This window comes from Fusarium sambucinum, chromosome I (genome assembly GCF_050947815.1).
Source record: "Fusarium sambucinum isolate potato_lamoka chromosome I, whole genome shotgun sequence".
Classification (NCBI taxonomy): domain Eukaryota; kingdom Fungi; phylum Ascomycota; class Sordariomycetes; order Hypocreales; family Nectriaceae; genus Fusarium; species Fusarium sambucinum.
Window position 1 is genome coordinate 449,020 of NC_139294.1, and position 25,672 is coordinate 474,691.

General features: G+C 45.3%; 11 protein-coding genes across 11 annotated transcripts; 7 read left to right on the forward strand and 4 right to left on the reverse strand.

Annotated features, from left to right (window-relative positions):
• Positions 1-1,804: 1,804 nt before the first annotated feature.
• On the forward strand, positions 1,805-2,567 carry FSST1_002858 (uncharacterized protein; the record flags this gene model as incomplete). Its single annotated transcript, XM_083228886.1, has 2 exons — positions 1,805-1,849; positions 1,893-2,567. The coding sequence occupies 2 exons, from the start codon at positions 1,805-1,807 to the stop codon at positions 2,565-2,567; spliced, it is 720 nt and encodes a 239-aa protein (XP_083086288.1).
• A 192-nt stretch (positions 2,568-2,759) lies between these two features.
• On the reverse strand, positions 2,760-6,362 carry FSST1_002859 (S8 family peptidase; the record flags this gene model as incomplete). The annotated part of the gene is made up of 4 exons (XM_083228888.1): positions 2,760-3,467; positions 3,523-4,179; positions 4,235-4,812; positions 4,868-6,362. The coding sequence occupies 4 exons, from the start codon at positions 6,360-6,362 to the stop codon at positions 2,760-2,762; spliced, it is 3,438 nt and encodes a 1,145-aa protein (XP_083086289.1).
• A 568-nt stretch (positions 6,363-6,930) lies between these two features.
• Positions 6,931-7,794, forward strand: FSST1_002860 (uncharacterized protein; the record flags this gene model as incomplete). The annotated part of the gene is made up of 1 exon (XM_083228889.1): positions 6,931-7,794. One exon carries the CDS (start codon positions 6,931-6,933, stop codon positions 7,792-7,794), a length of 864 nt encoding a protein of 287 aa, XP_083086290.1.
• Positions 7,795-8,420: 626 nt separating this feature from the next.
• FSST1_002861 (uncharacterized protein) lies at positions 8,421-14,565 on the forward strand (the record flags this gene model as incomplete). Its single annotated transcript, XM_083228890.1, has 10 exons — positions 8,421-8,719; positions 8,765-8,990; positions 9,051-9,113; positions 9,164-9,274; positions 9,326-9,899; positions 9,955-11,377; positions 11,443-11,582; positions 11,632-13,117; positions 13,181-14,231; positions 14,290-14,565. The coding sequence occupies 10 exons, from the start codon at positions 8,421-8,423 to the stop codon at positions 14,563-14,565; spliced, it is 5,649 nt and encodes a 1,882-aa protein (XP_083086291.1).
• A 108-nt stretch (positions 14,566-14,673) lies between these two features.
• FSST1_002862 (uncharacterized protein) lies at positions 14,674-15,069 on the reverse strand (the record flags this gene model as incomplete). The annotated part of the gene is made up of 1 exon (XM_083228891.1): positions 14,674-15,069. One exon carries the CDS (start codon positions 15,067-15,069, stop codon positions 14,674-14,676), a length of 396 nt encoding a protein of 131 aa, XP_083086292.1.
• Positions 15,070-16,412: 1,343 nt separating this feature from the next.
• FSST1_002863 (POT family-domain-containing protein) lies at positions 16,413-18,285 on the forward strand (the record flags this gene model as incomplete). Its single annotated transcript, XM_083228892.1, has 4 exons — positions 16,413-16,416; positions 16,466-16,772; positions 16,828-18,094; positions 18,145-18,285. The coding sequence occupies 4 exons, from the start codon at positions 16,413-16,415 to the stop codon at positions 18,283-18,285; spliced, it is 1,719 nt and encodes a 572-aa protein (XP_083086293.1).
• Positions 18,286-18,730: 445 nt separating this feature from the next.
• FSST1_002864 (proline racemase family) lies at positions 18,731-19,771 on the forward strand (the record flags this gene model as incomplete). Its single annotated transcript, XM_083228893.1, has 1 exon — positions 18,731-19,771. The coding sequence occupies one exon, from the start codon at positions 18,731-18,733 to the stop codon at positions 19,769-19,771; it is 1,041 nt and encodes a 346-aa protein (XP_083086294.1).
• A 445-nt stretch (positions 19,772-20,216) lies between these two features.
• Positions 20,217-21,388, forward strand: FSST1_002865 (uncharacterized protein; the record flags this gene model as incomplete). Its single annotated transcript, XM_083228894.1, has 2 exons — positions 20,217-21,247; positions 21,298-21,388. 2 exons carry the CDS (start codon positions 20,217-20,219, stop codon positions 21,386-21,388), a joined length of 1,122 nt encoding a protein of 373 aa, XP_083086295.1.
• A 474-nt stretch (positions 21,389-21,862) lies between these two features.
• Positions 21,863-22,822, forward strand: FSST1_002866 (Alpha/Beta hydrolase protein; the record flags this gene model as incomplete). Its single annotated transcript, XM_083228895.1, has 1 exon — positions 21,863-22,822. One exon carries the CDS (start codon positions 21,863-21,865, stop codon positions 22,820-22,822), a length of 960 nt encoding a protein of 319 aa, XP_083086296.1.
• A 77-nt stretch (positions 22,823-22,899) lies between these two features.
• FSST1_002867 (class I SAM-dependent methyltransferase) lies at positions 22,900-23,640 on the reverse strand (the record flags this gene model as incomplete). Its single annotated transcript, XM_083228896.1, has 1 exon — positions 22,900-23,640. The coding sequence occupies one exon, from the start codon at positions 23,638-23,640 to the stop codon at positions 22,900-22,902; it is 741 nt and encodes a 246-aa protein (XP_083086297.1).
• Positions 23,641-23,961: 321 nt separating this feature from the next.
• On the reverse strand, positions 23,962-25,537 carry FSST1_002868 (Zn(II)2Cys6 transcription factor domain-containing protein; the record flags this gene model as incomplete). Its single annotated transcript, XM_083228897.1, has 4 exons — positions 23,962-24,705; positions 24,763-24,894; positions 24,943-25,425; positions 25,481-25,537. 4 exons carry the CDS (start codon positions 25,535-25,537, stop codon positions 23,962-23,964), a joined length of 1,416 nt encoding a protein of 471 aa, XP_083086298.1.
• Positions 25,538-25,672: the final 135 nt, after the last annotated feature.

Genomic DNA, 25,672 nt, shown 5'->3' on the forward strand with positions numbered 1-25,672 from the left:
CATGATCATGTATGTGTTGCCCATGGGGACATCAAACCCGAGAACATTCTCATGAACGAAGACCGTGTTTTTTTGACCGACTTTAACCTTGGCGATATGTTGAGTCATGTCTCACCAACAACGATGCTCTACTGTCCACCAGAAGTCGCCTTCAGTACCAATACCATGAACTAACACATAGACTTATCATCTGACATTTGGTCTCTTGGCTATGTCTTTCTGGAAATTTTGACGGTCATCAAGGGAAAAGCAGTGTAAGATCTCAGAGACTATACTGAGGAGAAGCCCTAGTTAATAATATTATAAATCTCTTATTATAGAAGTAGCATTATTTAGTTAATTAACTAGATAATCTGCACTAAGCCTTTAGCTTTAGGCTTCTTTATTTAGACTTCTTTTAATAGCTAGCTATAATTTAAAGGCTTTAGCTGCTATTATTACCTGCCTCTCTAATTAGTTAAATTACTTATTATATAAGATAGTCTTATTAAATACCTTAAGGAATTTATTTTACTATTTAAATAGTTTAACTTTTTCTTTTAAAATAATTTTTTTAAGCTATTATATTTCCTTTAGCCTTTTTTTCTTATTATTTTTATATAAAATTAAAAGATTTAACTTATAAATAAAGGCTATTAGTTTAACTTTTATAAAAATATCCTTTTTTATTATTATATAAAGGTTTATTATCTCTATATATAGCTTAATATCTTTATTATATTTAATTATAATTTTAATTATATTAAAATATAAGCTATTAAGGTAATAATTAAAATTAATAGCTTTTAGCTTAATAATTAATATTATATATAAGAATTATAATAAATTAACTATATATAATAAGAGATTAAAATTAATTAATTTAATTAATTTTATTTAATTAAATAATATTTATTAGTTAATTAAGGTTATAAAAGGAAGAAATTATTATTATCTTTAATATAATAAAAGCTTTCTTTATAATCTCTATTATAAAGTTTATATTAAAAGAGTTATATTATAAAAAAAACCTTATTTTAAGAGAATCTTAGATTTAATTATTATTAAAAATTTAATTTATATAGATAGATTAACCTTTATTAAAAACCTAAAAGAAATTAAAAAAGCCTAGGCAAAAGCTTAAGGATTATAAAAATAATAATAATAATAATACTGAGGAGAAGGCGCAGACCAATTATTACTATGCGTGTTCCAACGCCACTTCTGACTGGTTGGACAAGCTGAAATACATCCGAGCTCAAGCCGACGTCGGCTATCTACCTCTTAATTGGGTAGAAAGAATGTTGTACCTTCGAGCGTTTTCACGACCCGGAGCTAGGACCTACTCAAGGAAGCTCGAGAAGCAAATCTAACCTCTCTCTTTCCATTCTTTGGTAAATGTTGTATGTCTGCGCGACAGGAAATGATGCTAGAAATCACTGAGAAAGAACCCTTATTTGAATTTGTGGAGGAAACCTCGGTCGCTCTTGCGGGTTGGCCAAGAGAAGAAGTGAGTATTTATCCCTCAAACAACCTTGAATATCGCCCAGATATCTCGGCTTGCCATTCTCAGTGCGCATTTGCTGACCATCAAATATCTTTTAGCGAATTTTCTTCCAAGGTTAATTCTCAAATCAGGCGTTTCTGTTTCTACCCGACCTGCTGTTCAATCCCAGTACACGCCGTCACTAACATCACATCCAGACACCGATGGTTGCATTCGACAAGCCATTCCCACATAGTTTGACCAGCGTTGGCTACATCGATATGTAACCAACGATGTGGTTGGCAAGGGAAAACTGCACACTCCAATCACCGCTACAACATGGAAGCAGAAGGGAGCTTTGGACCAGCCTACTGTATGTGTCTAGTGACTGATCATTGCCGCTTGTGCTTACAACGATGTCATTTAGATCCGAGTTTACTATCTTGACGAGGAAAGCTATGTCCGAGAGCGGATATGGGTTCCATTAGTTGAATGGAAGGATGGAAAGCTAAACGAGGAGCAGGTCAAGGCATTGCCATCGAGCAAGCTTGCCGTCACGTCGTGGGGAGACGAACAAGTTTTCCTTTACTACCAAGGCGAAGATGGCATCGTCAATAGCCTCTACCAAGCTAATTCTGAAACCCCATGGCAATTTGGTCCTACAATTGAGGGTGCCACTTTGGGCTCGGCTCTGGCAGTGGTGAATTTCCCCATGTATGACAAGCACGGAATCCGGCTCTATTTCCAGCAAGATGACGGAACTGTGGTGGAAGCAAGGTGGGACAACGTGATCGGCCAGTTTTTGCAGCTGTCCAATCAGTCTGAATGCCATCGAGGGGCTGTTCGGATCCCTGCAACTAAGGGAGGGGACATCGCTGCACTTACCTGGGGCTCGGCTGGTGGGAAAGAAGTGCTTGAAATGCGCATTTACACGGCCAAGGAGGGTGGTTATTACGAGTCTCCATACTCTGGTGTTTGGAATCTCACATGGAGAACAGTTGCTGATGAAGCGGCGAACAGCCGAATTGCGGTATCCAGGGGAGGTAACAAGACTAACTTTTACTTCATAAAAGATCAGAAGCTGGAATGGGTTGAGTACTAGACAGGACTTGAAAAAGGTTAAATTGCTATTAGGACAATAATTTCTACTCAAGTACTTTAGTGTATAGCCTTTATTACATTTGTCTAGTGATTAAGAGAAATAATAATCAAGGGCTGAAAGAAACGTGAGAAGAAATTCATATTAGAAAGAAACAGAGTTATAGAATGCTTCCAAACTTGGAAATAACATCTATCAATCCATGCGATTCATCAAGTCCCTGCAAAGCTCCATTATATGAGCGACCTTTTGCTCATGAGTCAACTTGCTATCAGTCAAGCATTCAGTGGCAGGTCTGAATATCCGCCAGACCTCAATAAACTTTCCACCATCCATCGTACCAATTCTGTCAAAAACCTTCTTTAGCCCATCATGGTGTGCAATTCTACTCACATCTTGCGGTTTCACAAGTTCAGTACTATTAGCAGTATGTAGTCTCCCCTGCGCTATTCTCGTTGTGACAGCAGCAAGTGCACTGGTCTTGAAACAGTATGTCACCATTGCTGCTAGACCAGCTGCAAGAGCTGTGGCGATGCTAGAGCCTGTGGCCATCTGAACAGCTGATGCTGGATCGTTTGAGTAGGATCTGTTGCGATTGCTGCCTGTGTTGACGTTAATGCCAGGGAAGATGAAGTCGTTGTCTGGTCCAGAGTGGTTGAAAGCTGTGCCGCTATCGTCAGCAGCTCCGATCAAGAATATCTTGTCACGATTGTAATGAGAAGGATAATGCTTCATCTGTGTCCTTTGGTCTGGAGAGGAGCAGAACATCAGAACGTCTTTTGAACATGCCAAACTCAGTACGTCGTCAATTCGTTTCCGGTTGTCAGTCCCTGACTTGGGGATAGGGATTGTCCATGACATGGAGATTACATCCGCCTTCTTCTCCAAAGCGGCTTCAATTGCCTGAACTTGAGTTAATGCTGGGCCACATGGGATTAATTGTAGCAGGTCGACTTACAGGTGCAATTGACGACTCGTCGATAGTCAAGTGTTGCCCGCCTTTGCTAGGCTGTGTCTTCAATTTGATCGAGTAAATTCTCGCCATGGGGCAGACTTTCAAAATCATCCGGGCCATATCGGTACCATGGCCATTTGTTGAGACGTAGTACTGGCCTACCTCATCATCTCCTTGATAGTCGAACGTTTTCCCACCAACAAATTGGTTTGAGAAAGCTAGATCAAGTGTATCCACTCCATCGTCGATGAGCGCTACTATAACGTCCTTTTGAAGGGTAGACAAAATCTGACTGTCGGCAGTAGAAATAGTTTTTGCTTTCTCTGAAGATGAAGTAAGAAGATGGTCAGATCCTTTCGATGTTTCTTCCCAAAGACCCCTCATTGGTTTTGAGAACTTCTCCATCTGTATGATCCATGCATGCTCGTGGGCTGCGTCAGGCATTCCAGTTGACTTGGGTATGACTTTGCGGGTGGTTGAGTTTTCGAACTTGCTATCATCCCAGCTTTCAATCACTTGGATGTCGTGATGATCGGATCCAATCTTGTCTATCGTTTGGTTGCCTGACTTCTTGGATGGATGGTTCACCTTGTAGCTCTGGTCGAGACGGACTTGGAACAGATCCAAGTTTCGCCGGATCCAGTCACGATGATCAGGCAGCTGAAACTAATGATAAGTGTTCTGTTATTGGAAGTTCTGGAAGCTCTTAACTCACTTCTGAAACGGCCGGGATATGAATATTAATCTTCCGAAGTTCTAAAAGTCGTGGCAAGCCTCTGACCTCGCTCCATGCTCTGAGCGTAGCATTGCTACCACTCCATTTCAATGTCAGGTGTCTCAAGTCTTTTCTTGGCTTGATCAAAGTATCGGCACTGGTAAGCTTCCAGGTACCTTGATCAACCTCACTAATATCGGCTCTTTCACAGATGACTGACGGGTCCAGGTCCGGCTTTTGCCAGTCAAGGTGTTCAATAGTGAAGTTTCGCAGCACAATCTGGATTGACTCATCACTGTGAGGATCTTGGCTGTCTTCTTGAACCTGTAGGTTAAGAATTCGTTCAACACCCTTTCGCTTCAGCCACTCGGCGAAGAACTCCATATCCTGTCGCCCTCCCGCGCGTCGGACTGGCGCAAGTTTTCCGCTACGTTTGACCCTTACAACTGGAAACCGAGCATACATCAATACCTTGTCAAAAGTGATTCCACTATCCGCATCTTCACCGAACTGTTTCGAGAAAATGTCGGCGTGGGTCTCGGACAGAGGCCCGCGACAGTCGAAGCTGATATGCACATCTAGCAATATGAGTATTGGTATCATCAATAGAGTAACTGACCTTTCTCTACTTACCTTTGAGATTTTTTCCGTACAAGAAATCTGTGACCTCTCGTATACTCCTTGTTCTCATATAGTGCAACTTGAGTAGTTCACAGACCTTTTCCGAGTTTTTCTCCAGAACATCTGAGGGTAGTGTCTTTCGCGTATTGGCCTTTTGTCTACCATTCTTGGCCGTTTCACCCACCTTTGGCCCTGTGGGAACCCTCTTGATTGGTGAGTTAGGTGCATGTGATGCCTTGAGTTGAGACGTTCGGATGTTGGCCAATATTTCTCCTGTCATATCTCCTTGATCTCTCTGTACAGGATCTTGAGACATTGGCATCAGGTTTTGTTGGTATCCATTTTCCTCCTTGTTCTGAAGACCCTCGCGTTGTCGTCTTTCGTCTTCCTTAAGCTGCTGACGTTTCCTCTCATTTTCAGTCATTGTTTCAGGTTCAAGCTGCTTGCGAGAGTCTCGGTTGTGATCAGGTTTCTTCCCCCCACGCTCCCGATCTTCAGGACCTTTAGGACCCTTCTCGCGGAATCCTGACTTTGGAGAATCCTTTTCTTTCATAGGAATCACACTGGTCAAAGATTTAGAAAAGGTTCGATCTGCAGTCTCCTGTGGCTTCGACTCCTGGGCCTTTCGTGCCTCTTCTGCTTGGAATGCAGATTTTGTTCTCTCGTGCTCAGTATAAACTGAGTATTCTATCCCATCATCTTTTCGAGTGTACTGAAGATCCAGAAATGTCTTCAATGATTCGTGCTTTGAGCTGGTTCTGAGTGTTTCCATCACCGTATTATCTTTATGAAGAAGTTTCTTGATCAGAGATACTCGTCCGTCACTGCACTCGCTATATCTGACTGCGTGATGGAATGGGGATTTTCCATTACCATCGCACATTGCTAGTGCTTTAGGGCTTGATTTGTTAATCAAGTTGGACAGAGTCTTGGCTTTCCCCGGTGCTCTGGGATCGCCCAAAGTCTCAAAGGCTGATGTTAAACATGTCTTCATAGACGAACCCTCGCCAAAAGAGAACTCTAGTGCTTTCTGTAAATGATCATTATGACTTTTGAGCAAGATAGAGTCGACTAGTTTGTAAGTATATTTCTTTAGTCGAATTGCCTGGTATAAAGGCGTCTGGTTCTCTTCGTTTTTCGCCTCAAGGAGATGGGGATATCTTGAGACAAGTGTTTCGACAAGGAGAGAAACGTGATCGATGTCACCCCAGGTGTAACTCTTCTTCATTGAAACTTTGAGGATGATCTCATGTAAAAATGAACCCGCCTTCTCCCAAGCCTGTGTTACGACATCACCATGTCGATTGATGAATTCATCAACGTCGGCTTGGCTTGGGTTTGGTTTGTTGAACCTGGCTTCCATGTCTTTGATGGCCTCAGTCAAGGCTGTATCATGGCTGTCGTCTTCATCTTCATCTTCATCCTCATCGTCATAATCTTCTTTTTCATGTTTGTCGTCTTTGTCGCTTTCCACGTCGTACAACTCTCTGTGTTCAAGATCTGCCATGGCGAAAGAGTTTATAGTTAGTGACTGGGAAGATGGTTGACATAAGTTCCTTGTATTATCAAAGTTGTTTTATTCCTGTTGTAATAAAACCTAGAAGTGCGGAAACTCTGTGTTTGTTTAGTGCGCCTAACAAAGTAGGCAATGTAACATCCTCTGAGCTCTACATTAGCCGCCAGCCTCGTTCGGACGATACGTATCAGGATGTACCCCGATGTCTACCAGTCACTTCGGTAACATGATCCAATTGTGTGATAAGCTGCATTGTAATCTCTGATCGTGTTTCACACCACTTCCAGATGAGGAATGTGTTGTGATAATCGTCCTGATGGAATGCTTTATTCCCTCATGTCTTTGGCCTTGTGATGGTAAGTCCTACGGAGGTGTGGGCTTGGCGCATGTATTCCCTGTTATTTCTCATTTTGACCCCCAACTCTGTCAACTCGACCATACCTCTGCAGGCTGTCGTACCTAAAATAAATCTACGCTCTCAAGCTTATTTGCAGAGTTACAGACCGCCGAGAAACATTGTTCTTCCTCAGCCTTAACAAGAATTAAGCCCACCGACATCATGGCCGAGCACATTGAATCGTCAACTAACGACATGGACGAGATCATTTTCCCTATGATTGAATATGGAAATGAAGAAGCCGAATTCCACATTCGCAATAACCGTGCGAACCCATTCCAGCGGGCTCATGTCATTCAAAGGATCGGTCATGGCGTTGCTATACAATGCAACCTAATTGATGTCGTCCACGGCGGTTTATCGGCAGACAGCGATTACTGGGCCACCATTCTAGTTTTCCAGTTCAGATTCGACCCCGAGAAGAATGCACGCCGTATCGCTCGAGCAACGATTGACTTGGGCTTCGATTCTACAGAAACAGACGCAAGGATTCCAGAGGTCGACTCCATTTCTTTTGACGGAAACTACAGTTTCTCACCTAGTAAGGAAACCGTGACTGTCACCAAAGGCGGAGAAGGGGGTGTTGGCGCCAGTTTTGTGGCCAATATCAACACGACTCTCAAATGGGAGAGGACTGTTGGTCACGAGAAAAGCCATGCTGCCACTATCAGTGGCAGGAAGCTACTGGATGACGAGGTTGGCCTAGCACCAACCGCTCAATGGACTTTGCTAGAGAATGACAGTCAGAAGACGGGCGTCCCGACTTCAATTCAACTTGCTGTTAGAGTCAAGAGGATGGACGAAGCTGTGTTTTCCTGTAATGTAAATCTGACTTGCAAAGCGGACAGGCGGACAGCGATGCAAAACTTTTTTGGTGGATTGCCGGAAGACGACCCTATCTTACTGCAACCTACAAAGCCATCGAAGAACCGACTCATGAAGTACGATTTTGAAGAGCTGGGAGCTGTGGACCTGGATCAATTGGGTGCTGTCACTCCCACCACAATGTTACCGGAAGCGCAGTAGAGACCTGTTTGGGACAGTCTTACGAAACCATAGTAGGATTCGCCACCCACTGAATGAGAAATGCATCCCTCCTTTATGCTGTAAAATGCCAAATGAGAAAGAGATATTGTAAGCGCTTTGATGATGTGATGAAGTTGGTGTCTAGTTTCAATGATCTGATCATTTCCCATCCACCAGGCACGCACTGAAAGAAGACTCAGCTAGTCGCGGAGGTTCCGCGGTGAGCAATAAAGGTCCACCTATAAGATAAGTTGAAAGGTCAGATGCCTGTCCCAGCCAAGACGGGCAGTTGTCAGCTGGAGCTGTAGGCTCGCAGCCGACAGGTAGAGTATCCAATGACGACCGGGATTCTTCAGCCGCAGTAGTATGGCGTTTGTGATAAGAAAAAAGTTCCTCCTCAAAATTGCTGCATGTCAGACCATACCCTGTTGCTTAGACGGCTAATGTAACCAATATTGCTGATATCGCTCAGTACCGTTTGTACATTGGCTGATGTTCAGGTATACGAATGTAGCGATTCTCAATGCCTCAACCTGAGGTCATGTTCTTCTTTTCCATAATTTATCCTTATTTCGACACTGCTCGATGTATGGACAGAAAAAGTTTTAGTTTACCCTGCCAGCACCATGTCAGAACCAGACGAAATGGAAGCAGCTCGCCCCGAGATGGTAAACCAAGTCTCGGTGGATGTTAAAATCGAGAAGGACGTGGAAGAACAATCAACTAGTCATGGGAACGACGAAGACGCTGCCTCAGTCACTACATCAGACTCTTCGTCGAACGCTCCATCAGACGTTTCGTCGGAGATAGCTGACATATCAGATTTCAAAACTTGGCCTGTTGGCTTAGATTCAAGCGCGGGACATATAAACCGCCCTCTTGGTTTGACTCGACAATGGGGATTTTCAAGTTTTGATGACTACGAGTTAGTAGAATAAACCATACACTTGCGTCGTACTAACCTGTACAGTGTGGTCACGGTCCATGGGCTTCGTGATGATCACAAAACTGTATGGACATCGCAAACTGGAAAGTCGTGGCTTAGGGAAAACCTTTTTCAGGAACTTTCCATTCGGCCATTAGACTACTTTTACGCAGTTGATGAGAAAGCCGACGTCTTCGGACCAGATGGAATTGAGATGGAAGCCCGGAATCTTCTCCGCTCATATCGCGAGAAAAGACAAATTCTTCCCGACGTAAGTACTTTTTTTGTCAAAGAGTTTGTGGCATGAATGGCTGACGTTTATGGTTGATAGACAGAAGTTAATCGGCCAATTATCTGGATCTGCCATGACATTGGCGGCAATATTGTCAAGAAGGTATGTTTCAAGAAATCAAAATTCGTGATTTCAACATTAACCATTTAAAGGTTCTCATGGAAGCAACTCAACCGGTGATGCGAGATGACTTTGAAGACATTGTAGCTTGGGAATCAGCCAAAGAGATCCATCACAGAATTGCAACGCTCCCAACTACTATTGTAAAACTACCATTCTGAGGACTTTTATACAGTATGCTAAATTATTGGTAGATCTTTCTCGGTTGTCCACACAAATCCGAGTCTTTCGAAGTTCTTCAGGATGAAATGCTCAATCTTATGGGCTTCCCTGGCCCCAAAATCACGAACGGCAGATTTGACAAAATAAGAAACATTGCGCGCCAGGTTGAAAGCATCAATGCAGATTTCCTCAGGTCAAAACTAATCCATCACTTAACAATCATCAACGTTTATCATTTGCTAGACTTCCCGGAAACAGAATCCGTAGAGGAACCAACCGCTGGGTCGGCAGCCATGTCGAACACGACAAATGATCCAAACGACGGCGAGGGTCATGTTACTGGGACTGACGTGACCCAGATTGATGAGTTGCATCAACAAATGCCCGCAGAAGATTCTATCCCCGTTTTGAAAGAGCTTCCTGTTATGCCCTCGTCACCGTTCAGCCGATATACACTCTCTACCTTTATTAACACGATGGAGAAGCAAAATGACTTTCAACTGATTCACATCGACCACTCCAACTTAGTGAGAGGTGATGAATATCCAGCCGATGGCGACAAATGGGTAAAACATGTATCGAGACGTTTCCGTGAGAACCTCTATCGTACGCCGCCACTTGCTACTCTACATTGCACGATTGTCCGCTAATCATCGAATAGCTTTAAAGCTCGAACCGTACCTCATACAATTGAGTGCCCCTTTACTGAGCGTGGCACCACGTTTAAGAGCCCCAACCGTACACATGGAGCCCAGAAAGGAAATGATGCCTCCAATCATGGACTGGCTCACGAGTCAAGATGTGTATCAAGTATTGAAAAATCAATCGGGCCCTCAATTAATACACATTGAGGTTAATGAGGAAGATTCAGAGCGAGTCTCAATTCTGTCCCAGTATCTTTACACGTTATACGAGTGTGAAGAGGAGGGATATTGGAGCAGCGACCCGGCAGGGAAATCTTTCTATTTTGAATTTGTCATGTCCGATAACAGATACAATAATATCAGGTCCATGCTCCTCGCATTCGTCAACCACGCGGTATGGCACTGTTCTCTTGAACCAAGCATTTACAGTCGGAGAATTCTGCCGCAGCTGAAGAACTATAAGTCTTGGTCACTCACACAACTTTTCAGACTCTTTTCCACTTTTCGCACATGGACAAACGCGGCAAACATCGCCATCATCTTGGGCTCCTTCGACAACTGTATCGAGGATGAGCGACAGTGGTTCTTAACCGCAGTTCAAAAGGATCAGTCTCATGGTGACATCGATTATCGCGTTGTTATCACGACTAGAAGCTCAGATGATATATCCAAGACTTTCGTCGATGAATCGCAAAGACTCGCACTGGGGGAATGCCCGGTCCCATTCTTAGGATACAGAATCGACGAGGAAGGGGTAGGTGTTCATGGTCTTCACGTAGCGCTTGAACATCTTCTACAGAAGCGTCCTGTCTTAAATCAAGTCAGAAGAACCGTTTTGGCGCTATTGGACGATTGTAAGAACGTACCTTGTCACGGATATGTGATCCTACAATGGCTGGACATCTTTGGCCGAGGAGCTCCGCTCGTGACAATCACAGATGCCTTGGAAGCGCTAAGCCCAGTCACAGCGGAGACTATATTGAACGAGGTTTTGGGGACACTGGGAGGCAAAAGGCGACAGTGGGCTCTCCAAGTACACCAGTGGGTGAGGTATGCCAAGGAACCGTTGACTCCCAAGGCATTGGGACAGGCTCTGGCATTATCAACAACCGAGGATGAGACGAATATAAGCACAGCGCTACTAGACTACGATTACCAGCATCTAGGGGATGAAATCCAAAAATGTTTCTCGGGCATTGTTGTTATTAGAGACGGCGAAGTCAAGCTATCACACGACTCATTCAACCAGCCTATCTCATCTACGGCTAAAGACAGCGAGACTGAAGACTCGTCACACATACACGGGTCAATTGCAAAAGCCTGTTTGCAATACATGATGCAAGATAGTGTACAACAGGGATTCGAAAGGCTCTCTTCAGGCAACTATGCGGGGGATGAACTCAAGTATCCACTCTGTGTCGCAGGACAAGATCTGCTTGAGTACACTGTTCGGTTTTGGGTTGACCATTATCGACTTGCTGAAAGTCATCGACCATCTGAGTTAGCCTTGAGCTTTTTCAGCACCAAAAGGCTCCGGGACAGATGGGCCGAAGCTGTGTATCTGTTATCAAATCCGTTCACACGGATACAGCGGAGTTATTACTCTCCTCTTCCACTCATGGCCTGCTTTGGGTTGGACGACCTTGTTTGTTCAGAGCTATACCAGGCTCGGAATTCAGAATGATTTCAACAAGACATGTGGCTTGCGATTGTCGAAGCAGCGAGAAATGGTCGACCAACCATCCTCGACGACCTTCTTATCATTGCGGAAGCTGATGAGGCCAGTTTAAAGGAAGCTATGTTTTGGGCTGCCGCTGCTAAAGATCAAGACATCATGATTAAGATTTTAGACAAGGTGAAAACTCTGCAGACCTTCGGTTGGAGCCAGTCACTCTTATCCTGTGCTGCTATTACCGGCTCCGAATACCTGGCCACAGCTATTGCCAAATCAGGGTTCAATTTGAATCAGATTGACGCTGAGACTGGTCAGACAGCCCTTCACGCAGGGATTTTCTGGAGGCAAAGAGCGATAGTGGAAATTCTTTTACAATTCGAGGTTGATCTTTCGATTCTAGATGACGAAGACATGACACCTCTGGAGCTTGCTGTAGAAGTTGCTGATCTAGAGATCGTGCAGATGCTTCTTGACAGAGGTGCCAAAGCTGACCAAAGAACACGGGGCGAAGAGCTGATGACGGCGAGGGCGGCTGAAATAGGCTGTCACATGATTCTTGACCTACTCATCTCGGCTGGGGCTCAGTTCCAAGTTGACCCTTCTGATACTGAGATGGTTGAGCCCGTTATACATGCTGCACAAAAACAACGGAAAGAATGCATCCGAGTTCTTCTAAAGCACGGTGCAAACCCCTCCGCTGAATCAAGAGATGGCAGCCTCTTATACCAGTTCTGCATTAGCGGAGATACCGTGGACATTTGTCGTCTCCTTTTAGAAAAGGGTGCAAACCCCAACGAGACCTATTCCGACAAGGAAATGCTTCTCATTGCGGGTCTGAGGACAGACAACACGGAACTCGTTAGCCTACTTATCGAACACGGGGCCAAGATCAATTGCATAGATCCATGGGAAGAAGGTGATGGCAGAACCCCATTATCATTCGCCGCCGCGGAATGCGAACTCGAAATGATAGAGCTCCTGCTTGATAAAGGCGCAGACATTGATTACTTACCTACAGGAGCTGACGCAGCACTTTTCAGCACGGCGCTGAGAGACTATAACACCGACAGACTCGAATTCTTTGTCAAAAAGGGGGCCAAGATTGATTGGAGAAGAGACGATGGCTGGCAGGCCCTTCATGCTGCATACGATGCACCAAAGTCCGTCAAGGTTCTGCTGAAGCACGGAGCTGATGTCAACGCGATGTGTGATAGCGGAACTGTGACTATGATGGCCGCGAGGTGGGGTTATAAGGACACTCTAGAAGTACTCGTTGCAAATCAGGAGTCAGCGCCAGACCTTGACGCTAAGCTCACTTACGACCCAGATCACGAAGACTACGGAACTACTGCTATCAGACTCGCCGCTGAGGCTGGCCATTATCACTGTGCTAGCTTTCTCCTAGAATCTGGCGCTCGTCTCGATGACGAGATGAAGGATGCAAAGTTCTTCATAACAAATGCCCCAGAGGAGATGTCTACAGAAACAATCGAAGCATGTGTCAAGTTGATAGAACAATGTGTCTAAGAAGGGACAAAGGCCAACATTTTGGATGAAGAACAGAATAGCGTGCTTCACCATCTCAAGAAAACCACTCCAGTTGCACTTGTCTCGACGCTTATTGGCGTTGGAGCTCCGATAGACAATACAAACGCAGACGGTTGGACTCCGCTGGCCATCGCTCTGAAACAGAGAAACATCCCAGCAGCTTGGCTACTACTTTCCAGAGGTGCAAGGGCAGATATTTATAGTCCCATGTTTGGGAATCTATTACATATTGTCTGCGACTGGAAGCGATATGAGGTCCCACCACGATCCATCGAGCTTTACCCCCTGCTAAAACTTCTTATTCGACGGAAAGCGGATCCGAATATGCCTGGACCTGAACCTGAAGGCGAACTCGTTCTCTTTACGGCGATCTGGCGTATACCAGTCCATTTCGTTTCCGAGATGATTGCACGATACCTAATTGAAGAGGTTCAGGTGGATATCAATTTTGGAGGTAGAGCTAAAACATACCCTCTTGTTGCTGCTATCTGCAAATCCTACCATCATCGGTTGCTGAATTATCTCATCCAACATAAAGCTGATCTAGAGGTTGTCGATGATCAAGGTCTCAAGCCATGTCATCATGCTGCTAAGCGCCGTCCAATGGTTCACCAAAACTTAGAGCTTGTGACCAGATCTGGCATTGGCTTGCAGGCTAGGGATTGCTATGACCGAACCCCATTACATTTCGCATCCACTAACAGCTGGCATACTGTGGAGATGTTCATCAAAAGATTGCCGGGAGACTTTGATGTTGACGTTAGAGATTCCGATGGGTGGACTCCGCTCATGTGGGCCTGCAGATGGGGAGACTCTTGGGAAACAGCACAACACCTTGTTCAAGATTATGGAGCAGACATCTGGGCTTTGAGTAACGACGGTCAATGGTCACCACTCAAGCTAGCCTATTTTGAGGGTTTCCAAGAACATTTAGAAGGGATTCTACAACCAACCGAGGACAAGATGGAACGTGTTCTCGAGAATGGATCCAAGCAAGTCTGGGACACGGCTTTCCACAGGGTACTACCAGGGAAACTCAACCTTCATAAGTTCTGCCGGAATTGCATTATGGTACGGCAAACCAAACCCATTCTATCTATCCATCATTGCTAACCAGACATAAATAAAGCCTATACTAGGACCACTTTACATTTGTGCCAATTGCCAGGAAGAATTCCATCTCTGCTTCAAATGCTTTCCGCATCGGAAAAAGATGCATGACCCGACTCATGAGTTGAAAGAGCACCAAGAGCCAGAAAGTGTGGAGGAGGAGGACGATGAGCCACTAGACTCTGGTGAAGGTGTTGACGATGACGATGACGAGTTGGAGGAAGACGAGGATGAAGACGATGAAGATGATGACATAGGCGAAGGCGATGGTGATGACGATGACGAAGATGACTAGCGGAGGTTTTTTTTTCTCTATTGAATTGCTTCGTCCTGCAAATTCTCTACTATGTATGGGATTTAAATCACTCTCTTCTCGAATTCATGCCGCGTTAAATCTCGTACTTCAAGATTCATCACATGACGTAAACCCCTTGTCAGTCGATTCAACCAAGGCACTGCGCATTTCTCCCTGAGTCCACTCCCAAAGCTTTTCTTGGAGACCTTTGTCCTGGCTAAGTTTACTTTCTTTGCCCTTGACACCAATAGGATAGTAGAAAACACCACTGTAGGCCTCAGGGTTTGTCATTCCCCATAACTGATTCAAGGCACCCTTGAAAGCGTCAACGGCAACAAGGATGTTAAATGAACGAAATACCGTGCCTAGTATTAGACTGCTCTCGACGATCGGTCCACTAAGTTTTTTTCGAACAGTTCCAGGATGGACGCTAATTACTTTGATGTTTTGCTGTTGAGCGAGTGCAGAAGCGTAGTGAATGTTGGCAAGCTTCGATATACCCATCGTGGTCTTGAGCTGGTGTTCAACTATCTAAACTTAATCGTGCATGAAATTGAAGTTTGCGGCCAGGCATCCCAATTAGATTAAGGGACCACAATTATATTCTTTGCTTTACACTGGATAAACATATTCTTTTGTACCATTTCTTAGCACTTATAGACTTTGCGTCAAGTTCCCCGTCAAAAATGTAAATAAAAGATTCGGAAACCCCTACTTCACTCGAAGGCTTATAAGGATATGTCCGCTGTTTGCGATTTCCACATCTTTGGAAACAAGTAGCATATACACTTAAATGTGCTTTCTTCATTGATCTACCAGGTACTCAGGGTCAACAGAGAGACACTATAAGACCAGGCGCAACTTAAAGAACTACTGGCTAAGATATGTGAGTATCAAAACCTACTGAAAGAGTCATCTGAAAGAATTATCAGAAAGGTGCAACACTGCCCTCGAAGACGTCGTGCTGAGGGCGTTGAGCAACATCAGTAATGACAAGGTTGTATGGATCTGTTCAATATGTTGATCACGCAGTATGGGACCGACAAGACCCCAAGTGCTATTAAACTAACAGGCGTGAACGGCATTAGGGACCGGCATTACCTCTTCCAATCCATTGATACTTTTACACTTACGAAATCTAAGAAACGTCGAGTGGTAGCATCTTAGATGCCGGTTTAGCCGATCGCCGGTGGCGCAATATCTCGCCAAAGTGGTGTTTAGCGCACCGAGTACACTGATGTGGTAAGAAGACCCGTGCTCAAAGTGCAGAGTTACAGTAGAATAGGGTCAAATCCACTTTAAACCGACGATCGATATCGTTGGTGCTTGAATAAAGACTCTTCCCCAGGCCAATATATAAATCATAGCATTATTTTCTCGGCTTGTTGAGTTTATTTCGCAGATTAATCGAAATCCACAAGCCAATATTGTCTTCTCGTAAGAAGTAAATTACTTTATGTTTTAGCAATTGACAATTTGTGCATTAATAAATAACTCCCACATCCCGGGCAGTAGTTAATTGGGATCGGAGCGGCCCGACTCCGACAACAGCGGGGCTATAATGTTTGCTACTCTTTGCCATACTAACCAACAGGTTTCAGTACATTTTCAAATGGTTAGTTCTGACATGGATGTCACATAAAAGTTCCTCTTTTTATATAAACTGTAAATGGTGTCAAGGTTGACATGATGGCGACATCTTACAGGGGCGACACTTAATATTGATTGTTAAAACTAAGCATTATAAATGAGATATCTAACCCATATGTTACAGCGTTTCATCCATTTGCCAATATTCCAAATTCAAGGTAGCCTATTGGTTTTGAGCTACCAGCGTCAACTACAATATGGGTGAGTGGCATTAGTCTTAGCCAAGACACGCCTAATAAGTTCTGTACAGCAGCTTCACTTGAGGATCCGCTAGATAAAAACCTGGCACTCGACCCGGAGGCCAATGTCGTATCACCATCCAATAGTGCCTCGGATCACTTGCCCCCGACCGACGAAGAGAAACTCACACTACGAAAGATAGCAGGGCGCATCCCATGGGTTTCATACCTTCTATGCATCGTTGAGCTTGCAGAACGAGCCTCATTCTATGGTTGCAAGACAGTCTTTAACAATTTCATGCAATTCCCGTTGCCAAAAGGTGGTAACGGGGCTGGAGCTGTTGCCAAGAATGACCCCAACGGACATGCTGGTGCACTGTAGGTTACTTTGCTATGTATAGCTACACTTTCAACTGACCAAATTCTACAATAGAAACCGGGGCCTTCAGTTTGCCTCTGCCATGGTACTCCTGTTTAACTTCTTGGCCTATATAATCCCAATTTTTGGAGCATGGCTCGGGGACACCAAGACCGGCCGTTTCAGAGCAATCATGTACGGAGTTATCATCGGTGGCGTAGCACACGTTATCATGGTTGGAGGTGCAGCTCCCGCTGTTCTCAAATCCGGTAATGGACTTGCACCTTTTATGATCAGTTTCTTTCTCCTCGCCATTGGAGCAGGTCTGTTCAAGCCTAATGTCGTTCCTCTCATCGTCGACCAATACACCGACCAGACAGAATATGTCAAGACACTCAAGTCAGGCGAAAGGGTCATCGTCGATCCCGAGACCACTATCCAAAGGATCATGTTGATCTTCTACATGTGTATCAACATCGGTGCTTTCTTCATGATCGCCACAACTTATATCGAGAAGTACGTTGGCTTTTGGCTTGCATTTCTCCTTCCGGGTATTATCTACATCCTCCTACCAGTGCTGCTCATGTGGCGATACAAGACTCTTAAGCGCGCACCGCCTCAAGGATCCGATCTGAACAACTTTTTGAAGATTGTCAGTTTGGCTATCAAAGAGAACAAAGGCAGGGTTTGGGCCAAGGACTTCTTCGAGTCTGTCAAGCCATCAGTTCTTGCTACCAAGGGCAAGACAGTGTCTTGGGATAGTCAGGCAGTCGAGCATGCTCGCAGAACTCTGTCCGCGTGCCAGATCTTTCTCTATCAGCCACTATTCTACCTGAATAACGGCGGTGTTGGTACGGTATTGTCGAATCAAGGAGCGTCAATGACCACCAAAGGTGCACCAAATGATCTGATTCACAACTTCAACCCACTCACCTTGATGATCTTTGCGCCCATCATGTCATTTGTTCTTTACCCTCTCTTGAACAGACACCACATCAAGTTTGGTCCCATCAGTCGTATGACTGTTGGTTATATATCTGCTACTATCGGAAGTCTCGTTGGTGCACTTTTGCAGTGGTGGGTCTACAAAACCTCGCCTTGCGGATATCAGGCTTCAGCCTGTGACAGTGTATCCCCCGTTTCTATCTGGTGGCAGCTTCCTGTCGTTATGCTCGGTGCGATCGGTGAACTCTTCACTGCAGTCACTGCATACGAGATGGCATATGCTAGGGCACCTGAAGGCATGAAATCCACCGTCGTTGCAATCAACTTGGCTATGCAGGCTCTATCTTCTGCATTGGCTCAGATCTTGATTCCTTCTATTAACGATCCCAATCTTATTGTAAGTATAGATGTCCTTATCTTTGTATATTTCTAATGTGCTTTCTACAGTGGGCCTGGGCCGCTCCCGGTATTGTTCTCTTCGTCCAGACAATTATCTTTTGGGTACGACATCACCATGTGAACGATGAGAAGTTCCTGATTCGTGAGAGTTTTGAGGAAGATAATCCCTCTGTAGCAGAACCGAAATAGGGTACTTAACGAGGGATTCAAGTACTGGTAGAAGCTATATACTCCAATCAATTGGCAGTTCTATAATCACCGGAACCTGAAGCCAATCTTTGAACTTGTCGTCGGCTACGCTAACCATTTCACATGGATAAACTTGCACATGATATAGTTCACAAAAGATCTGCCAAATAAAGCTCAAGCTGGCGGGGAAACAACATATTTTTAATGATATGCACCGTAACCGGAACCGGAAGCGTAGCCGGTCTAGCCTTACCACATACTTTGTCGTTGGTTTATATCGGAGTGGATAGCCGATAAAGAGAACTTTACCTAATCTTCTCGTGAGGGTCAGTCGTATTTCTATACGAGGGAATCGGACGTATTAAATAGCTGTCGGCCCTTGAGCTCGGCTCCCTCCTTACATAGTATCACTTTCATCTCCCTGACTTAATCAATACCGTTTACCATGCCGTTCAAGCGATCCTTCAATACCGTTGGTGTTCATTGTGCCGGCGAAGTCTGCGATGTCATTGTCGGAGGCGTTCGTGATGCCCCTGGCAAAACCATGTTCGAGAAGATGATGCACTTCTGGAAGAAGGAAGACCAGATCCGTCAGCTTGTTCTCAACGAGCCCCGTGGCAGCATGAATCATTGCCACAATCTCGTTCTTCCACCTTGCAACCCTGAAGCCGATGCCGGATTTATCATCATGGAACACGAGGATTATCCGCCTATGTCCGGCGCCAATGCACTTGCCACTACAACATGTCTCTTGGAAACTGGTATGGTTCCTATGCAGGAGCCTGAAACTGTTGTCAAGTTGGATACCCCAGCTGGCTTAATCACTGTTTATGCCCAGTGTGAGAATGGCAAGTGCAAGAGCGTTCGATTTCACAATGTTCCGGCTTTTGTTTTTGCACTAGATCTTGAGGTCGAAATCCCCGAGCTCGGAAAGATCAAAGTTGACATCGCATACGGCGGCATGATCTACATCCTGGTGGATGCTACGACAGTGGGGATCAAGATAAAGAACACCAACGGAGCCAAGCTTGTTGAGCTTGGAGAGCGTATCAAGCGAGTTGTAGCGGCGCAAACAGATTTCAGTCATCCAGAGAACGCCGAGATCAACGTCATGTCCGTACTTGAGTTCACAGAGCCTCTTGAACCGTACAAGGATGGAAAGGCTGCTACCAACACGGTTGTTGTCTCTCCTGGCCGACTCGATCGAAGCCCATGTGGCACTGGAACTTGTGCCCGATTAGCGGTTCTATATGAGAGAGGGCAGTTGGCGGAAGGCGAGCCACTCTATCACCGTAGTGTTATCGGAACTGAGTTTATCGGCCGTATCCACGGTACAACTAAAGTAGGGGATTACAACGCTGTTTACCCTTCTGTTACCGGAAGCGCCTGGATTACATCCTTTAAGCAAGTTGTTTTAGATAGCACAGACCCATTCCCGGAAGGCTTCAGAGTTGAAGATTCGTGGCACTTGGATCCCGAAGAGTAAATAATATTATAATAATCTAAAATTTATCAAGTTTGCCAGCATTTGAATTAAACAAGATCAAGTAGTGTCAAGAAACCAGGACCATGAATATCTCTAGGATGCTCGCGAATCTGTTGTAGATTGAGACGGGGTCGTGCTTGGCTCCGATGTTAACACGCCTGATACAATCCGGTAAATGGCGGCCCGGTCCTGCAATCGGCGGTGCAACCTTAGACCGTTATCGCAATGTTTTAGCGGCGGCAACGCTAACCTCAGGTGTCGGGACTCTATCCGGATGCAGTGCAGCAACGCTAACGCCATGCAACACACTACAGAAACACTACCCGACGTACCACTTTACGCCTCGGTTGATATAACAATCTATCCATTCGAGACTTCCCTAAACAACGACTGTTCACTAACTCAACGTTCTTCATATTATCAATCGCAACAAATATACTACAACATGACTAGCTGCGTTGTTCTTGGGGACCCTGTTATCCATGACATTCTTATCAACCTATCAAGAGACGATACCATTTCAATCAAGGACGCCTTAGGTCAAACTCTGAAAGACTTTTCTGTCGGCGAGGAGCGCAAATACCAGCCTGACGCAAGCGTTGTCGTCCGTCCTAATGGGGTCAAGAATCTATTCCGTCCCTTTACATCACCAACCAACGTTGGCGTCAAGATTACCGTTGACCCTACGACTTCATCTTCTTACCGGTCGGCTGTCAAGAGACCTGCCATACATGGTATAGTAGCTCTTTGTGATGAAGAAGGTAACCCGAGGGGTATCCTCAATGGAGATGAATTGACCGGATATCGAACGCCTTTAAATGTTATGGTATCCTACTTTTACCGCAAGAATACATCGAATATTGTTATCTTCGGCGCAGGAAAGCAAGCCCTCTGGCATTTGCGTTTGGCGCTCAGATTGAGAGGAGAAGATATAAAGAGTGTTACTATCGTCAAACGCAATAACGAAGGTCTCTCTGAGATGATCAAACAAATATCATCCGAGAACGACTCGCTGTGGAATTCGCCTGCCCAATTCCAAGGCATCAATCTTGAGGATTCCGACTCTGAGTCCAGACTCAAGATCGTAATCACAAATGCAGATGTCATATTTTGCACAACCCCTTCCAAGAAAGCCTTGTTTCCTACCGAGTGGCTTCTACCGAGACTCAGGGATGGCCGGGGTCTGTATCTGTCTGCAGTTGGGTCTTGGCAACCTGATATGCTCGAGATCGATCCTATCATATTGAACGAGGTTGTCTCTATGCCTGGATATAACCCTAGAGGTGGACCTGGTGGTGTTGTCCTAGTCGACGACCGCGAGATTGCACAAAAGGACACGGGAGAATTTACCAACAGCAAAGTCAAGACCGATCAGATCATCGAGATTGGTGAAGTGCTTCAATGGAAAGAGACTTGGGCAGCAGATAAGCAGCAACATTTGAACACATGGCTGGAGGAGGGTTTCGTCGTGTACAAGTGCGTTGGCGTGGGGATGACCGACCTCAGTGCTGCTAGTTCAATTGTAGAACTAGCAGAGAAGTATGGGAAGGGCATTACGATCGACAACTTTTCTTCCAGTCTGTAGAAGTAAGCTTAACAAACGAGGTTACAAGATAGTACATAGGATATAGCATATTCCTCTGACAGGTTCAGCGGGAGAGGTTTCAAGGATAGTTATCCCATGTCCGTGGCAAGGGACAAATAGTCATTCCATCCTCTCCGCTAGAAAGGAATCCTTCAGGATTCACCGATGTTCCATGCTTCGGACCAACTCGAACTAGCCAATTGTTGAGCTAGCATCTTCATATTTCTTATTGGTGGACTTGTTGCTGACACGCATTGTGATTTGACAAAGACTGTTTTGAGGGTGGTCCAAGTTACCCCAAAGGGTCGAACATACGACTGCGAATGCGACAGCCACTGCTTACGTTGGCCAAAAGAGATGCTAAATGGCTGGAACGATTGATGTTAATGCGAGATGACAGAATGATACGATATCACAATGACATATTGTTTGCTTGGTAGAGGTATATATTCCAGTGAGCCACGCCACGTCAGCCATCAAGCTCCAATATCTACCAAGTAACCATCATGGCCAACTACCCAACCTACGCCGATCAAAAAGAATGGAAAGAGATCCAATCCTTCCTTCCAAAACGTCTTCATTTCACCCCTGATCACTCCCCAGTTGAAGAAGTCTGGCATCATCATGGCCATGCCCTTCATCTCGACAGATGGCGTAACCCTTCTGCTGAAGTCCGTTTGATCATGCATCACGGAATGGGCACAAACGGTCGCATGATGTCCATGCTTCTCGGTGTGCCTCTTCACGAAGCAGGCTTTGAACTCGTCGCCATCGACATGCCTGGCTATGGCTGCACTGTCCCTGCCAAGGACTATGTGTGGGATTTTAATGACTGGGTCAATATCTCAAGCGAATTTGTTCATCACGAGTATGAGAATGACTCACGACCCATTGTGCTCTACGGACTAAGCGCAGGTGGAGGACTTACCTTCCATTCGGCAGGTTTGAACGGGAAGGTGAAGGGTGTGATTGGAATGTGTTTCATGGACATGCGCATCCAGTCCGTTGTAGACGCAGCTTGTCGAAACCTTTTGATGAGTCGCATCGGTGCCCCGAGTAGTGGCGTCATGACCAGTATCGGTCTGGGTTCGCTTGCAATGCCTATGTGGCTGACTGGACGGATGTCTGCGCTAGTCAACAATCAACAAGCTCTGCAAGCATGCTACAAGGACGACACATCCGCAAACGCGTGGGTAACTATGAAGTTCCTGGCGTCGCTTATGTCTTACAAACCGGCCAAGGAACCAGCTGAGTTCGATGTCTGTCCTATCCTTTTGACACAGCCTGCCGAGGACAAGTGGACGCCGTTGTGGGTATCGGAGGCATTTCTGAAGGACGTTACCAAGGTTCCCGTCAAGAAGGTTATGTTGGAGGATGCAGGGCACTATCCTCTTGAGGATCCAGGGTTGAAGCAGATGAGCGAGGCTATTGTTGCATTTCTCAAGGACATTGGTGCAAATTCCTAGGTCTGTTAAGTCTATCTACTTGTTATTATATTGCAGATTGTACGTAGCTTAACGGTTTTACACAAACGAATTATAAATCAATTCTTTACAGCTGACATCAAAAGATAAACGGGTCTTTCCAACACTCGATGCCAACCACATTTCTCCAACTCTTCTGGCGTGGGATACCACTCATCGAACTCTGCTATCCGGAACCCTGCCTTGAGAAGAAGGTTGATGTAACTAGCAACAGTCCTATGTTGTTTCTGAACTCCTTCCGCTAGCCAATCTGTCACCCTAAGGCCCTCCTTCTGATAGCTATCAAGTGGCCAGTATTCTCGTCCCGATACCGCATCAGTGACGAATTCGGCTTTGCTTGGCGCTGTGTATATGGGGTGCTCGATAGAAAATACAAATGTCCCTCCTGGCTTGAGAACAGTCTGCACTTGTTGAACGAGCTCTGGTAGATTCGCAAGATAGTGAAGCGTCAGTGAGCTAAACGCAACATCGTATATGCCGGTACCATGTTCCGAAAGGTTGGTGTTGTCAAGGTCGGCTTGTTCATAAATGATCTTTGTGTCGTTGGTCATGGCTCTTGCTCGACTGAGCATATTGTTAGATATTTCAATCGATCTAACCGAGTTGGCTCCAGTGCTTCGCGCCCAGCGAGCAAACCATCCAAAGCCGCAGCCAAGGTCAAGGACATCAAGGCCTTGGAGGTTCGGGATGTAAGATCTCAACCGCGGCCATTCTGGTGCTCCATCGAGACCTTTGATGGATCGGTCAAGAGCCGAATATTCAGCGAAGAAGTCGGCATTGTCGTAGATATTTTGAGTCATGTTGATTGTCTATGAGATAGCCAGGTCTATTGCTGGTCTGCGGTTGCTTCGTTGACGGTCAATCGTCAACGCAATTATCAAAACGCAATAAGTCGGTATTATGGCGCGTATGCTGTTATTGTAGGTATAATTTTACTTCCCCACGTTTATCGGTATGACTCATCGGAGCCCACTAGACTGGGTGGTGTAGCCGATGACGCGATCGCCAGTCTTAATTCAAGAATCGCTGATGTTTAACGTGTAGCCAGCAAATGGAACTGGGGAGTGTTCAAGTGCAAACTCTTGATTCAGCGTACCATTTCCTTCTACTAGGTAGTCTTTCTATAGTATCGTGCAGCCTGGTCCAACATCTATATCTGATTCTATTGTTGTCACTCTTTCCTCCGCACCCTGTTCATTTGGTGTCAGCAGCCCTCTCTTCTTTTGATAGCTCTTATCAATATTCTCAAACTGTCGTCGAATCCTCTCAACATCGTCAAAGTAATGCAATCCGGCAAAATCAGTCTGGTACTCCAACAGTAACACCTCTACCTCAGAATATCTGTAATCTTCCATAGCAGCCAGCACCATTGTGAGGGGCGTCGCTATAGAAGCCGCAGCAATCGGTCGATTAGAGCTAGCTTCTATACCTAGGTCAATAATTTCGTCGACGTAGCGTTGAGCCTCTTTCATAAGAACAGGATCGTCATCGTAGACGCGCATGATTCGATTCAGGACTATCCCCATGGTGAGCATTGCTGCGATTGCACTATGGAAACGCATGCCGAGCCTTCTCTGTTGTGATGTAGAGCTTGTTTCTCTGGCCTTGGCGACTGATATTTTCGCAATTTGGAGAAGTCGAGGTTGTTCCGCTCGCAGGACGGCATAGGTGGAGCGTATCTGATAAAGATATTTGTCGGGTTCGCGGATATACCAAGACAGTTCTGCCATAGTTGCAAGATCTAGCGATATGAAGGACATGCCGTCGCCAGACTTGAGGGGTCGAACGCCACCACTGAACAGAGACATTGCTTGCCAGTACCATGGACCCAATTGTATGTTTGGATTATTGAAACTCTCCAGGATCTGTTTTTTGGGTGAGCACAATGGACATGTCAATTGCTGAAAATAAAGTCAACTTACCACAGCACCGAGAATGGTCTGCATAAATGGTAGGTCTGAGGGATCAAAAGAGGGCTTCTGGATAGAATTCTGGATCAAATGCCCAAGCATTTCATAGTGTTTGGTATACCCAGAAGCATGTCCCAGCCATTCCTTTGAAAGGTCAATGATAGATTCACCCTCAGGGCGATGAAGACTCACTTGACAGATGGCAATCAGATATATAGAGCACATGTTGTCTTTCGTGTTCGCTAATACAGGGTCGGTCATGGTTTCTCTCAACATCTTTATCGCATAAACATATCGATCCAACGCAAAGATCTTTGACATTGTTTTATTCTTAAGCGTACCGAATCCAGCGACAAAGGCGTTGATAGCCGCATCGAGCGACTTGCTGGAGCCAACATATCGAGGAAGATCCACGACAAATAAGCCAAACGTCGAAATATCATATGCTGGATCGTCGAGGTTTAGAATATGTACCAATTTTCCGGATATCAGGGTCTTTTCATTGCTTAGCACTGGAGCTGGTGTCGGGTTTGTTCGTGTAATGACTACAGCTTGTGAAGCCTTTTTGGCTGCTTGTTGGTTCTCCGATTTAAATACGAATCGCTTCACACCACTTCCTACACAGGTCGTTTTGAGACGCGCACACCGAGAGCATGTTGGTTGAGCTTGATCACACTATAAATTTCACTCATGAGCTAATTAATTAATCAGAATATGGGTGGTAATTTACCTTTTTCTTTTGTCTACGGCACGCGTCGCATCCTTTCGAATTGGGAACGCCAGCCATGGTGTTTTTAGGTTGAGTAAGCGAGATTGAATGTTTAGCGAGCAATGGAGTGATAAGGAAACCTGGCACATTGATAGCCAATCAAGTAGCGTTGGTGAGACGTGGCTTAGTGCTGGTAGTGAGACAAAGCAAATG